At 43.0% G+C, this 15563-nt stretch overlaps 1 protein-coding gene across 1 annotated transcript in view; it reads right to left on the bottom strand.

Moving 5' to 3' along the window:
- Positions 1-15563, bottom strand: part of LOC135697538 (thioester-containing protein 1 allele S3-like) — a 79936-nt gene that overhangs the window by 36637 nt on the left and 27736 nt on the right. The window contains exon 10 of the mRNA XM_065217297.1: positions 2581-2874. Coding sequence (XP_065073369.1) covers positions 2581-2874 — 294 coding nt within the window. The remainder of the gene's footprint in view (positions 1-2580; positions 2875-15563) is intronic.

Here is a 15563-nt window from a genome sequence, read left to right as displayed (position 1 = left end):
ATTAGGAAACTATCTTCACTTTTGCAAATAAACTTCGCTTACTTTTATAAACGATTTTCGCACTCGTGACTCACGTTTTTGTGTGCTTTTTATGTATAAAAAAAGGTTAATAAATTCTGAAAAAATAATTACACCACATTACAACATTTTAATTTTTTTTTCTTTAAGTTTTCACCGTACTTGATTTTATTATAGGTTTTGTTCACTGCACTGATTTTCTTTAAATTCTGTACTGATCTTCTTCACTCGGCGGTCCAAAAGGGAAAGACCAAATAGCTCTCCCTGACCAACCAATAAACTTCCCTTCTATTCATTTCATCTTTTCAATATTCCAAGTTTTGTTTCCGGTTCTATCTTGATTTCTAAAATTCATCATTAGATTTTCCCTGTCATTAATCATTGACATGGGTGAAAACACAGTCACCCCACTATCATCGTCATTTCAAAACAAATTGATTCGAGCACTCGAATTCACCTATTGCCTAAGCACTAGGAGCAACCAACTCTAACGCTTCTATATGAAACGATCGTTTGACCGTTTCACTTTCAGAAGAGATTACTCCACAACCAAATAAGCTATTTTTGATCTTAGAACGACAATTTGAAGGTTTTTAATACAGATTCTTAAAGTTGTACTCACATTTTATTTTTGATATAGTAATTACAGTAAACTGGCTGATTACCGGCATGTATCCAAATGATCAAAAAGTGGCCTATTTTCACCATTTTTGACAATTTTGATACCTGCCGGTAATCAGTCTGTTTACTGTAGTTACTATAACAAAAATAAAATGTGAGTACAACTTTAAGAATCTACATTAAAAAACCTCCAAATTGACGTTCTAATATCACGAAAAGTTTTTTGGTTGTGGAGTAATCTTTTCTGAAAGTTGAAATTTTTAAAAATCTTGAAAATCCAGGGTTGTAGCCGAGCAGAATCTAGGTACTTCAGAGCAAAATAAAAAAAAAAGCGTTTGTTCAGAATGCCAAAATAAGCGTTTTGGCCAGCTTTTGCTCAAATCGGTGACATCGACCACAACTTTTTAAAATTCTGTACCCACTTGAGCTGGAATGACCCATATATAATGGTTTATTATATGACAATGATTGATCATGAATTTGCAGAATGTTAACCCATTACCTGGATCATCAGAAACCTATTGTAAGGTATCAATTGGTTCTATTCATCTTTCCACTGCCATCATAAACAAAAATATCCGAACCAGTTTTACGATGGTCATGCATAATGTTTCGAGTGTCATTGGTCATATTTCATGAAGATATGATTTGATATTTCACTTGTCATAACCATGAGAGACAATCATTTCGACCATATGGAACAGCATTCCGGAATATCCAGAGTCGTTTCTAAAGTGGCTTTGAGAGATGCGTTGACCATGTGAAACCATGATCCGGAATTTTTGAAACCAGTTCTACGGAGGCCATACGGTTCTATGGACGTCGTTTCGTGTGCCGTTGATCATATTTCGTTGAGTAGATGTGATTTGATATGTCACTTGATATGGTTATCAGAGATATGAAATGTGGAACCATAAGCCGGAATATCTAGAACCGGTTCTACTATGACCATAAGGTTCTATGATTGTTGTTTTGATAGGCATTGGTCATATTTCATCGAGTAGATGTGATTTGATAGGTCATTTGATATGGATATGAGATATATCAAATATGACCATAAGGCATCATATCCAGAACCGGTTTTACGGTGGCCATATGGCTCTATGGTTGTCATTTTGAGTGCCATTGGTCACATTTCATCGAGTAGATGTGATTTGATATGTCGCACGATATGGTTATGATAGATAATAAATTTGACCACATGGAACCATAATCTGGAACATCCGGAATCGATTCCAAGGTAGCCATGGGTTCTAATGATTGTTCTCTATTATTATTTTGAGTTCCAAGAAAAATATCAATATGTTCTCGCAATGATAAGTAAGATATATGATACAGATTGAAAAAAAAAACACCCCCGGGCCAACACATCCTTGAATATATAACAAGGGGGAGGGGCCTGAGGGGAAGTACCACCCAACAGATGTTAGAACCACTCACCGGAATGATGTTAAAAAAATTTCAATTTATTCGGCCATAGCATTTCAGAGATACAAATCGGGTGGAGGGGGTAGGGGGGTAAGCTAAGTCCTAGAGCACTCAAATTTGTCCAATAGATGCTCTGAAACACAATGTATGCACATGCTAAAATTGAGCTCTCAACGACGTTGTTTATCCTCTGACGATAATATAATAAGGTTTTGCCGAAGCCGCCATTTACCCTATTAAGATTTTAATTTTCTTTTTTAATTTTTGCTTGGAATAACTGAAAACATTTTTTGAATATTTTTTCCCAGAACAACACTATTTTTTCCACAACTTAGACCTCATGTCGATCAGGAGCGCTCGATTTTTTTGAAAAATTTCAAAGACGTCATTTTGAAAATTTTACGATCCGACAGGGAGCATTGCAAACAATAATGCAATGCTCCCTGTCGGATCGGGGAAGGTCGAGTTTTTCCGATTCATCATTTGGTCTGGAACTGCTCCACATAAACTTACGGTCGATGGACGCCTTTATCTTGATGGATCCTGGGTCGACGGCTCGTGGTATGTTACAATTGATGTTGAACGACAGATTTTTAAACTCCGGCAGATCAATGAATTTGGGTTCATTTGCTATGTACTCTCGACTCTCCGGGGTGACCTGTAGCAAGTGCTCCAATCCATCGGATGCTAAATCGTTGACGGCTTCGATCTTGATAGAAATATCGCCCAACTTCTTTGCTTTGATCAAAAATGATATCGGTTTCACTTGGTTGGAATGTATAATGACTGCCTTACTCCGACGCCTATCTGTGTATCAAAATAAAGCAGAATCTATATGAGTGTGCCCTTTTAGCGATCTGAGATAGTGATAGAAAACATATATGTTAAAAACTGCTAAATTTAGGTTGATGTTAGGTTATGGTGCCATGTTTGAAATTTCAGCTCGCTCACGCAAACTTAAGGGTGTCCACAGTTAAATTGCACTTAAAAGTAACTTACAAGTACTCGCCAAAAATAAATCTCTCAACCGATTGCCATGACTTTTTTTCTGCTTTCAACCATAATTGCAACATTTCCTGCTCCGTAGCGACAACATTAGGATGCTTACCCCTAATAAAAATAATCATTAGAAAGAGCTTACCGACGTGTTCGGAGTATCATCCAAACCATTTGTGGGATAGTTCAACCATCCGGGTTACCGTTCGTTTATGATATTTGTTTATAAGGGACGGAATTCGTGCTTCATTATAGTCCAGTATCTTTCGATCGGCCGTAGCTCCGGTGTGTTTGGTGGATTGAGATCCATCGGCACGATCACAGGTCCATTGTACCAGTCCAAAACGTCCTTGGAGTAATGCACAAGAGGCTACAAAATTGTAGGGACGTTGTGTGATTTGAGAAACGGGAGCAGTCGTTTCTTCAGGCCAGTGATGCAAAATATCATGACACTCAGATGACACTCGTCTACGCATCAACCGACTATCGCTAACAGAACGTTCACACAACAATCACAACACAACAATCACCAGTAATGGTCGCTTCTCACAAGCTAAACGTTACACTCGCTGCGGATGATGAAGAGCACAACGAAAACAGTGAAGGCTTCTGCTGTACGATCATGAGAAAAAGCGAAACGACAGAAGAAAATGAAAACAATGCCTACGCACTAGGCGAGTAAGAGAGGTAACACAGTCGGAAGAAGTGTTAGTTTGTTTACTGAAATGAACCGCCCATTTTGTTATGGCAAGTTTTGCTATAAGAAATGCTCCTCGTGATTATTAGCGAAATTCACATCAAAGATTGATTAATTGCGTTGGAAATCAGTTTGGCACGGCATTTGTGACCAGCATACACCTTCCGGTCGTATGAAACAGGTCAAAAACTGTTCAAATCCACAGATAATTTTTTTTGTTTTGAATTAATCATTTTGTTCGACCATTTTCCACAGAGATGGCGCTGTTCCGCTGTTAGGAAGTGATAAAAATCCCCATAAAGAAATTGAGAGAAGTGCGAATAATTCGCTTCCGGTGCATATTCAGGTCAAAAAAAAGTGAACGACAACCTAAAGAAATTAGTTAGGGGCTTTGTCGTTCAGTTTTTTCCCGGAAATTAATGCTAAACAAGCTACAATTAAATAGAAATTTTACCTGCTTTACTACCAGTCCCCAGAGAGCCAAAAAAATTCACGAGCTCAATCTCTCAACATGCCTTGTATTTTGTTGACACTCGATTTGTGATTTCCCTTTCACAGATTACAAAATAGAGTACCTGACACTACAAAACATGTCTAGTACCTCTATATATGCATTTGCTTTAACATTTGAAGTACCTCCTTTTTTACATATTCTGCGCAAAAGATACTTTATACCCCGCCCCATACATAGAAATCGGCGGGAAATTCTGTGAGGGGTGAGCTATTGTGTGTGCAGAATGTGTAAAAAAGAATGGACTTCGAATAATAATCTAAATGCATATATAGAGGTACCAGACATGTTTTGTACTGCAGTGTCCTCTGTGAACAATTATAGGAAAACAGATTGTGTCTAGTTTCCAATAGATGTCACCGCAAACAACAGCTGTGACATCTGATGGAACATGAATGCAGAAGCTTGACAAAATGATCAATTTCTGTATGGCAAAATAGTGAACTTTTCGTGAACATTAACGGCAAAGAACTCACCAACACTGGGAGACCGTGAGTTCCTGCCCACCTGTCTTAAAAACATCTCGGCCTACGCATTCCAAGTTCGTCTCGGCAGGCGCGACTGTGTGAGTTTCAAACAAAGCAGGCAACATTAAACGGAAGTTGTTGGGCTCACTCACCAACACACTCACATATGCATGCAAAGCAGCAACTGCTTCAAAGCGAGCACAGATGAGTGTCGTGATTGTCGGGAATGACCAGATCGGTGATGGATCACAAGCGAAGACGACATTCATCAGTTGCTTTTTACTTCTTTCGTCAACTTGATGGATGGTCATGGAGAGAGCTTCGACGAGCACATTGATAGGAATGTACAAAGCGTTACTACACCCAACCGGGGGATGTAAGATTCGCTTACAATTATGTGGGATTCATCATCAGAGGATGTTAGTGGAGACCGCATGAACCGGGGATGCGATATACCTAGCTGCGGTCCAATGCATGAAAATTGGAGACCGAAAAATGTATGTGTATTAATGAGGTAAATTAGTTATGTCGAAAAAATAGGAATCAGATTGCCGACTGGACTCGAACCACGAACGTTGCGATTATCAGACCTGTGCTTTGTCCACTGCTCGCTCAATGCTTCTGAATATGGGTAGCCTAAAAGCAAACAAGAAGCGCTCATTTCCTCTCACACTTGACTTCGTATGCTTTTTCTGCTGGAGAGATTCGAGGCAAGTGTGTGCGACGTTCTACCATGTTATACATAAAAATCAAGGCAAATGCTTGCTTGAAAGCACAGACAGAACACGAAATAAAAAAGGCAAAAAACCATTACATCGCCTGCAAGGTCAACTTCTAACATTCGTTGCGATGTTCATGAACAGAGGATGGTAGGAAGTGGAACTAACATTCATTGTAATAAATTTTTGGTTTGCGTGTACCATCAATTGTTTGACGATCGTGATTGTGATAGATCGCAACTCTGTGTACAGCTTACGTGCCCGCGTTATAGTTGTCCTATTATGTCGTTCATTGCGGTTTGTTGCTTTCTGAACCTTGAATGAACGTAGTCCTGCTCGTTTCTTGGCTTTCTGCTCGAAGCTTTTTGTCAGGTGCACTTTTTTTCGTGACATCTTGAACGGAATAGTTGGGTTTCCGTTCGAAGGCAGCAACCACTCGCTTGTGATCTTCAACGCAGCATGGAACACTTTTTCTTGCACCCACTTGCTTCCGATCGACAGTTAAACGTTCTCCAAAACGTTTTATGACACGAGAAACAGTAGATTGTTGGATTCACAACATCTTTCCGATGGCTCGGTGCGAAAGATATGGGTTTTCAAAACTCAAAGCTCCTAAAAATTTCACAATGCAAATCACGCAGTGTAAACAATACACGTTGAGGCCATCTCATCCAAAATTTTATTAAAATTAACCCAAAGGGCAAAATGTTACAGATTTTGAAAGTGATGCAATTTAGCTGTGGATACATCGGATTTAGAAAAAAAACTGTAAAATACTCAACAATGTGTATTTTCGAAACTAAGACGATGTTTAGATATCAAAATTTGATGCCCGGTGCCATTTAGGAATCCAAGATGGTGGCCATCGGTTTTGAAAAACCTGTCATATACTCTACAATATGGGTATTTCCGAAATGGGGACGACGTGTAAAGGTCGAAAATCGATGTTGGACACCATTTTGGAATCCAAGATGGTGGCCTTCGTTTTTAGAAAATCTGTCAAATTCCCAACAATATGGATATTTTCGGAACGAGGAAGACGTGTAGATGTCAAAATTCGATGTCCGCTGCAAGTTTGGAATTCAAGATGGTGGCCATTTGTTCTAGAAATACTATCAAATGCCCTACAATATGGATATTTTCCAAACGGGGACGACGTGTAGAGGTCTAAAATTGATGTTGGATATCATTTTGGAATCCAAGATGGCGGCCATCGGGTTTCTAAAAAACTGTCAAATACCCACAATATGGGTATTTCCGGAACTTGAACGACGTTTAGAGCTCGAAAAGATGTTGGACGCCATTTTAAAATCAAAGATGGTAGCCATCGGTTTTAGAAGAACTGTCAAATACCCAAAAATATGGATATTTTTGGAATGAGGACGACGTGTAAATGTCAAAACTCGATGATCGCTGCCATTTTGGAACCCAACACGATAAGCTGAACTATTAGCTCTTTCGAATTCATGACTTAGTTCTCACGTTCTGACGCCTGTTCAGTGTGACTAGCGATTTCATAACGCTAAACAAAATACAAAATTCACAGTTGAGCCACTCCTGCCAGCGTTCAGCAGACATCCCGGTCCTGTGTATGAGAATTAGGGTGTCCCAAAGTTGCACTGGAAATCTGGGGGCTCACCCTCCAAATGATACCTAAGGGTGTTACAAACAAACTTTTGTATAGCGGCAACTCTGGGAAATGTTGTTTAGAAGTCACCCCGACGATAATTTTGAGAAAAGTCCATTTTCATAGCTTTTTTTTTCCTTTGGTTTGTTTTTTCCGTCGATCTTGTTTTCCGTGCTGAGTACCAATGCTACCGACGCCAGGGAGGCAGCTCCTACACCTGGACCCTACCTATCGACCCATCAAGTCATGAACCGGGAACCAACGGATTTACTTCCCATCCGAAGGAAGGCGTGATCAGAGATGTTATGCCTCAGAACATCCCGGTGACGCCGACTGGGATTGAACCCAGGCCTCCTGGGGTGAGAGGTAATCACGCTTACCACTACACCACCGGCGCCGTTCATATTTCATAGCTATTATCCAATAAATATTTTTAGGTCTTTTAATTTCAGTGAAATCTTACCCTTTCTTATTTTCCGCAGATTACCAAGGGTCAAAACTATAAGAGAAAAAAAATGCTACGGCATGTTCTGTGTCCAATTTGTTAGTTACAATTTTTCAAATTCTCTAATATGATGTTTTTTGTTGTACATCACTGCATTCAATCATCAAAAGTGGGTATCAAAAATAGCGCTATTATCAATCAAATGCAGCAAAAGACACAGAAACTTCGAAACAAATGTTATCAAGGGATTTGCAACAAAGTCGGTGATTTGTATTTATCGATTTCAATGATAGTTTAATTTGCTGGTGGACATACTGCAAGTATTGAAATTCTGAACTTAAAAATCATTTCTGCTGCATTTGATTGATAATAGCGCTATTTTTGATACCCACTTTTGATGATTGAATGCAGTGTTATTTATTGGATAATAGTTATGAAAAATGGCCTTTTTTCAAAATTATCGTCGGGGCGACCTCTAAACAACATTTCACAGAGTTGCCGCCATACAAAAAATTGTTTGTAACACCCTTAGCTATCATTTGGAGGGTGAGCCCCCAGATTTCCAGACATAGTGCAATTTTGGGACACCCTAATGAGAATGGACCAGGGGTCTTCCAAGCCCCCACTACAGGCAAGTATGCATTCAATATCGAAAATTATATACCTGATACGTCCGACGTTTCCAGTCAACCATTTCACGACCGTCTCTCATCATCTGTATCAATCGTTCCGGATCCGGGATGCACGCCTGCAATCCTCATAGAAGCCCCTAATCCCCTCATTACAGTCGAGCCACTTCTGCTAGCGTTCAGCAGTCATCCCGGTCCTGTGTATGAGAATGGTGAAGGGTAATGTCCATCGCTTCTAGCTGCCACACTAAAACCGAAGCTAGAGCTGGCTAGAGCTCTGCACTGGGTAATTGCTAAGATTTGGGAGGATGAGATACTACCGGAGGAGTGGATGGAAGGTGTCGTATGCTCAATCTACAAAAAGGGCGACAAACTGGATTGCTGCAACTACCGTGCAATCACACTGCTGAGCTCTCCCAAATTCTATACCGCCGCCTGTCACCATTTGCAAGAGAGTTCGTGGGGCAATACCAGGCGGGATTCATGGGTGCCCGCACTACCACGGACCAAATTTTCGCGATTCGGTAGGTTCTGCAGAAATGCCGCAAATACAACGTGCCCACACATCATTTGTTCATCGATTTCAAATCCGTATACGACACAATCGATCGATATCAGCTATGGCAGATTAGGCACGAGTACGAATTTCCGGATTAACTAAAGCGATTGGTCAAGGCGACGATGAATTGAGTGATGTGCGTTGTTCGAGTATCGGAGACACTCTCGAGTCCCTTTGAATCTCGAAGGGGGTTACGGCAAGGTGATGGACTTTCGTGGCTGCTATTCAACATCGCGTTAGAAGTTGTGATTAGAAGTGCTGGGATAGACACGAGTGTCACGATCTGCAGGAAGTCCATCCAGCTTTTTGGCTTCACCGATGACATCGACATTATGGCACGGAACTTTGAGACGATGCCGAAAACGTACATAAAACTGAAGGTTGAAGCCAGGCGGATTGGACATACGATTCGCTGCCAGACTGTTGATCAGTACAGTCGACGTTTCTTCTCTCGCTCTCTTCGTTCGTTCGATTGCGTTGTTCCGTTTTTTTTCTCACGTTGAATAGTGACGCTCTCGCTGACCCAGCCATGGGTAAAAAATCACGCGGTGGCGCGAGTGCCGGCAATCCCGGGAAACGGTCTAGGCCTGAAGACAACAGTGACAGTGCGACAGCCGCGAAGCAGCTGTTCGACAACAATCGGTTCTCCGTTCTGAAGGACGGTGCAGAACCGGTGACGGTAACAACAGGACCGCCGAAAAAGGACAGAATGCCGCCCTTCTACGTGAAAGGCTTCCCTCCCGGACTGCGGGAAAAAATAAATTTCTACATCACCAAGGGCGTCCGGTGCACCATTCAGCTGTGCACGGAAGGATATAAATTCAGCTGTGCACGGAAGGATATAAATTCAGGCCATGCTGGACCAAGCACAGGTGGAGTACTTCTCCCACGACATCGAGGCTGTTAAGCCGTTCAAGGTGGTCCTGCGAGGACTATACGACATGGACACAGACGTCCTCTTGGAAGAGCTGGTGGCTAATGGACTAAAGCCGGTCCAAATTCACAAGATGGCCCGCCACAACAAGGCCGTCAAGTACCGCGACCAGCTATACCTGGTCCACCTTGAGAAGACCTCAACAACGTTGATGGACCTCCAGGGCATTCGCGTCGTGTTCAACATTGTGGTGAAATGGAAGCGGTACAAGCCGGTCGGTCGTGGAGTCACCCAATGCTCGAACTGCCTGCTGTTCGGGCATGGAACGAAGAATTGCCATATAGTCAGCCTCTGCATCAAGTGTGGCATACAACACAAAACCGACACCTGCGACAGACTCGCTCATAAAGCTACAAACAAGGTCTGCCCGAAGCGCGCCGAGTACATCGCGATCCGGAAGAAAGCGTCGAAGAGAAACCAACCCGGCCGCAAGAAGGTGCCGGAAATGAATGATCAGATCTTCCCACAGGTTCCACGACGACCGATTCCAGTGCTGCCACCGCTGCCACTCAATGAACGATTGGCTGCTGCTCGTTCCACTGCTACTACTACTCAAGCTCAAGCTTCCGGAGCCCCTGCAAACTCAGGTCAACAGACGACTGCTGCTCCACAGCCGCAGGATCTTCCCACAGCCCCTGGGCTAAACTGGCGTCAGGATGGACCGTCCCTTCCGCAGCCCGAAATCAACGATGGTTATTGGTTCACCGCAGCGGATCTGATGATCATCTTCCTCAAGATGCACGACGTTGCCAACACCATCAAAAATAAATCCGACCAGCTCCAAGCTGTGGCTACCTTTATGCTCAGTTATGGACCGTGAGCTCATCAAAATCGCAAACTGGAACGCTTGCTCGCTCAAGTGCAAAATTATCGAGTTCATTGACTTGCTCAACGAACAAAGCATCGACATCGCTATCATCACCGAAACTCACATGAAACCGGAGATGAACGTATTTATTCCTGGATTCCGGCTCGTGAGACTGGATCGGACAAGCTCTGGAGGTGGTGAAGTGGCCATCGCTACCAGGAACTACATATGCTGCCGGCTGTTACCCAGTTTCCAGCTGAAAATGGTTGAAGCATTGGGAGTAGAAGTCTTCGCACCCGTTGGCCCCGGCACCATCATTGCGGCCTACGTCCCGAAACAAGCAAACGCCAGGGATGGATCCGCGATAGACCTGCGGAGGGATATTGTCAAGATAACACGACGCCGTACAAAATTCATCGTCGCTGGTGACCTGAACGCCAAACATCAAGCTAGGGGCAACCAAAGGCGGAATCAAAACGGCACCATCCTGAACGACGACCTGCAAGAGGCTCACTACACTATCCTGGCGCCGGACACTCCGGTCGGCGTGCACTCCATCATCGACATCTTCATCAGCAACATGGGAGACAAAATCTCGCAACCTATGACCCACCAGGAGCTGAGTTCGGACCACTATCCGGTGGTGGCCAAAGTGGGCTCATCCGTCAACCGATTCCAAGCTTCCCGACGCAACTACCATCGTGTCAGCTGGGATCAGTTCCAACACTATATGGACTCCACTGTCGACTACGGTGTCCTTCCGAAGACTTTGACCGGTGTCTGCATTCCATCGAGGAGGCGATATCCCGGGCCAGGAAACAACACGTGCCAGTATCCTTACAGGTGAGCAATACTCTGAACCTTGACAGATCTACCAAATACCTTATAAGACTCCGTAATACCATCCGAAGGCAGTACCAACGCTCTGGTCTGCCTGTCCTTAAGACCCACTGTAATCGCCTAACAAAAACCATCCAAGACCTCAGAAACCAGGACCTTTTGGAAACTAACCAAAATTCTTAAAAATAAGCCAATACCCATTCCAACACTGACCCCACTGGATTGTTACGGCAACCCAGTGGTTCATCTGATAACCCCTGAAGAGAAGGCGCCCGCGATAGGTCAACACTTCGTCAGCTCCCATAATCTCGGACAAAACATCGTCAGCCCTCATGAATTTGAGGTTGCTGAAAATGCAACCAATCTTCATCAGATTCCTAACATTTTTCCAGAGGAATCCGAGATTACGGCTGACGAACTATTGGCTTTTATCAAATCATCTAAAAACATGAAGGCCTCAGGTTTCGACAACATCCTGAATCTGGAACTCAAACACTTGAGTTCCAGATTCTATTTACAACCATCTGGCACTGATTTTTAATCAGTCTTGGCTACTTCCCCGTGTGTTGGAAGTCAGCTAAAGTCATACCCATCCGGAAACCTGGGAAGGATCCGTCCTCTCCTCCAAGTTATCGACCAATCAGCCTTCTCTCAGGGTTATCAAAACTGTTCGAAAGAGCAGTCTACCACCGGCTGCTAACATCTGCCGAACAAAACAACATCTTACTCGAGGAACAGTTTGGTTTTTCGGAAAGGTCGTTCGACCGTCCACCAGCTGACTCGAGTGACAAACATTCTCAGACGGAACAAGTCTGTTTCGAAAACATCTGCCATGGCGTTGTTGGACGTTGAAAAAGCGTTCGACAATGTCTGGCATGATGGCCTGGTGTTCAAATTGCAGCAGTACGGTCTTCAGATACTGCTATAATAAACAACTATCTTTCGGATAGGACGTTCCGAGTCTCTCTGAATACCATCACATCGGATGCTTTCAACATCGGTGCCGGGGTTCCACAAGAAAGCACCACCGATATGCCGGCTCTCCCTGATTGTGGATCGTTGTCTCTGTTCGCAGATTACACATCCATCGTCTACAAGGGTAGGGTCATCGGAGCTCTGACTGCCAAACTTCAGAGAGGCCTGGATATTTCAAAAGCTGGAAGATTCGTATCAACGCGGCAAAGACCCAGGTCATTATCTTTCCACGCTCAAAATCTCCCAGACTTGTTCCGTCGGAGAATAACAAGATCTGCCTGAACGGCTCAGTGGTGGAATGGTCCAGAGAGGTCGTGTACCTCGGGCTAACACTAGACAGCAAGCTTCTTTTTAGGGAGCACGATGACAAAACCAAAACCAAGTGCAACATCTTGATAAGATCGTTGTATCCACTCATCAACAGGAGGTCTACCCTGTCCCTGAAAAATAAGCTTGCTGTCTACAAACAAATCATCCTTCCCGGAATAGCATACGGGATGCCAATATGGGAGAGTTGCGCCAAATGCCGTCACCTCAAACTTCAAAGGATCCAAAACAAGATTCTTAGGATGATCCTTAACAGTCCCCCGCGGACTAGAAATTCTGAGGTCCACCGCCTGGCTGGTCTTCAGACACTGGAGTTACGGAGAGCTGACTCCATTGTTCAGAGATTGCTGTAGGCGATCCGATCAACAGATCGTCAGGGATCTGGCACGTTAGGTTAAGTTAGGTTAGGTAGGTAGAATAACAAATTAAAACATTCAATCAACATACTTCACAAGAAGAAAATTGAAAAAACATTACACAGTAAAACACAACATGTACAACACAAAATCAAAAAGTTCACCAAAGATGAAGAGCCCTTCTGGCTAACCTCTTGCCCTGTATTAGCAATTGTAAACCACATAACAAATCAAAATAAAGAAGCATTTTACTACTAGGCGGATTGGACTTGGCATCAACGCATCGAAGACGAAATACATGAGAGGAAAAGGTTCTAGGAAAGACAATGTTAGCCTCTCACCCCGAGTTCGGATTGACGGTGTCGAACTCGATTTAGTCGAGTTTGGGCTCACCGCTGACCGCCGAAAATGATAACAGCAGAGAAATTTCTAAGACGCATTATGGCAGGGAATCGTGCCTTCTTTGGACTCCGGAGGACGGAGCGACCGGAGCGGTCGAATAAAATTCACCGCCGCACGAAGTTGACTATCTAAAAGCCACTGATTAGACCGGTGGTCCTCTAGGGCCACGAGACCTGGACTATGCTCGTGGATGACCAACGTCCCATGGGCGTTTTCGAATGGAAGGTGTTGCGTGCCATCTACGGTGGAGTGCAGATGGATGACGGAACATGGAGGAGGCAAATGAACCATGAATTGCACCTGCTGTTGAGAGAACCATCCATTGTTTACATTGCAAAAAATGGGCGACTACGGTGGGCTGGGCACGTCGTAAGCTTAGTCCAAACATGTATAAATTTTGGTTGTATCACAGACTTGTAGATCGATTTAAAATTGAATAATACTTTTAAACCTACCAAGTTTTAGCAATGTTCCTTGCGTTTGAAGGGACACGAATCGTCATTCCATTTCTCATTAAATTAGCTTTACCACTTCAACATTTCCTCAAGCCCACATCTGGCGGTCTACTTCGTGTGCGAAGCAGGCTTGATGAAACTACTCAAACTCACTGGATGTTTCATGGTGTATTCAGATCTGAACCTAAGAGGAAGAGGTGACAATTGGCTTCTTCCTCTTTTATTTCTATCTCTATCTCTATCTTTATCTATCTCTATCTCTATCTTACGCACATGAAATCGGCCAATCAGGAGCTGGTTCACGTTTGACAGAAAAGTGGTTCATTTTCGCCCCCCTATTGTCACCTCTTCTCTTAGATCTGAACGTGCATTAGCGGAGCGGGGCAAAATTTTCGTTGGAATGAGAGAGGCTACTAGTACTTCTCTTCCTCTCATACCTTCACTTAATCTCGCCCCGCGCGTGAAATATCGCTCAGAACCGAATCCACCTTTATAATGATCTTGCCCTGCGAGTTTCGAACAAAAGCTCCCCGAGAGAGAGGGAGAGCAAACTCAAGCGAGATCATTATTTGATGTGAGGTGCGCATATCAAGCTGAACATTGCATTAGGTCCTAAGTAAGATTCTCTTCGTCGACTTTCTCTTTGTATCTCCACGGCCATGTAAAGCCATTCCCAGGTATTTTCAGAACTCGGATCGATAAAAGAAGTTTTTGTCTAGCATCCAGGCTTGCCTAAACTCCTCGAACTCAGATTATGCCGTAGAGATGCTCATTCATCGTGAGCTAGTTCATCCCTCACATATAAAGAGCCAAGGTGTCAAATCCAAAGAGCGCAAAAGAGCTCGAGCTCAGATTGATGCTCAAGCTGGACTTCCACAAACACGCATCACGATGAGTGATGCGGGGTTCGTTCTTGAGTGAGGCGTGATTTACATCGGCTCTGCTCACCAAACAACATTTTGAACTTCGGGATGAACTCGGTGAAACTGTAAATCTAGAGTAACATTTGAAATGGGCCTATGTCCAAAACGTAAACAAACCAGAAAATGAATTTTAAATTTTGGCCGCCTCTATTCAATTCATATTTAAGAAAATTGAAGTATTTTAGGCATTTATATTATTCACAATAACAATAGTAACTGTATCTCAGTATACAACATCCAAAATATGCGAAAACCTTTCAAAAATATATGAAAATCGATAACAATATAATTTCATAAATTAATAAGCCTTTTTTGTGAATCTTTCAATGGATTCGCCCTTTTTGTTAAGCCGTTGTGCTTGTCATCAGAAATGGTAGGCCCTTTGCTAAGCCTTTTCACAACGTCAAATAAATTCAAAACAAATCATCGGCCCTGCCTCAAGCAGTTTGGCCTAGCTTTGGTTTGAAATTTTTCAATCATCGGCCCTTCTACGTCACTAGGTTTAACAATGAAATGAAATAAATGAATGGTTGGCCGTTTTAGCGTGCGGGCCTATAAATGAATCGAAAAATTTCGTTGATCGGCCGTTTCGAAAATCGAGTTATTTTTAATGATTTTTCTCGATTATGCGGAACTTTCTTACACGATTAGTAGCTATCAAGCGGTGCTAAAGAATGGTATCAAAACCCGATTTGTTTACGTTTTGGACATAGGCCCATTTCAAATGTTACTCTAGAAATATAGAGCTTCGTTATGCATTCGGAGAGAGCACGCACGGCCTTTGATTTATGCACGGTTTTTCCATTCAATATTATGATACACAACA

The sequence above is a fragment of the Ochlerotatus camptorhynchus genome, unplaced genomic scaffold (genome assembly GCF_037179485.1).
Source record: "Ochlerotatus camptorhynchus isolate MF236.1 unplaced genomic scaffold, CSIRO-AGI_Acam_v1.1 ptg000007l, whole genome shotgun sequence".
Classification (NCBI taxonomy): Eukaryota; Metazoa; Arthropoda; class Insecta; order Diptera; family Culicidae; genus Ochlerotatus; species Ochlerotatus camptorhynchus.
Note: the sequence above shows the minus strand (reverse complement) of the source record. Positions and strands in the feature narration are given on the sequence as shown.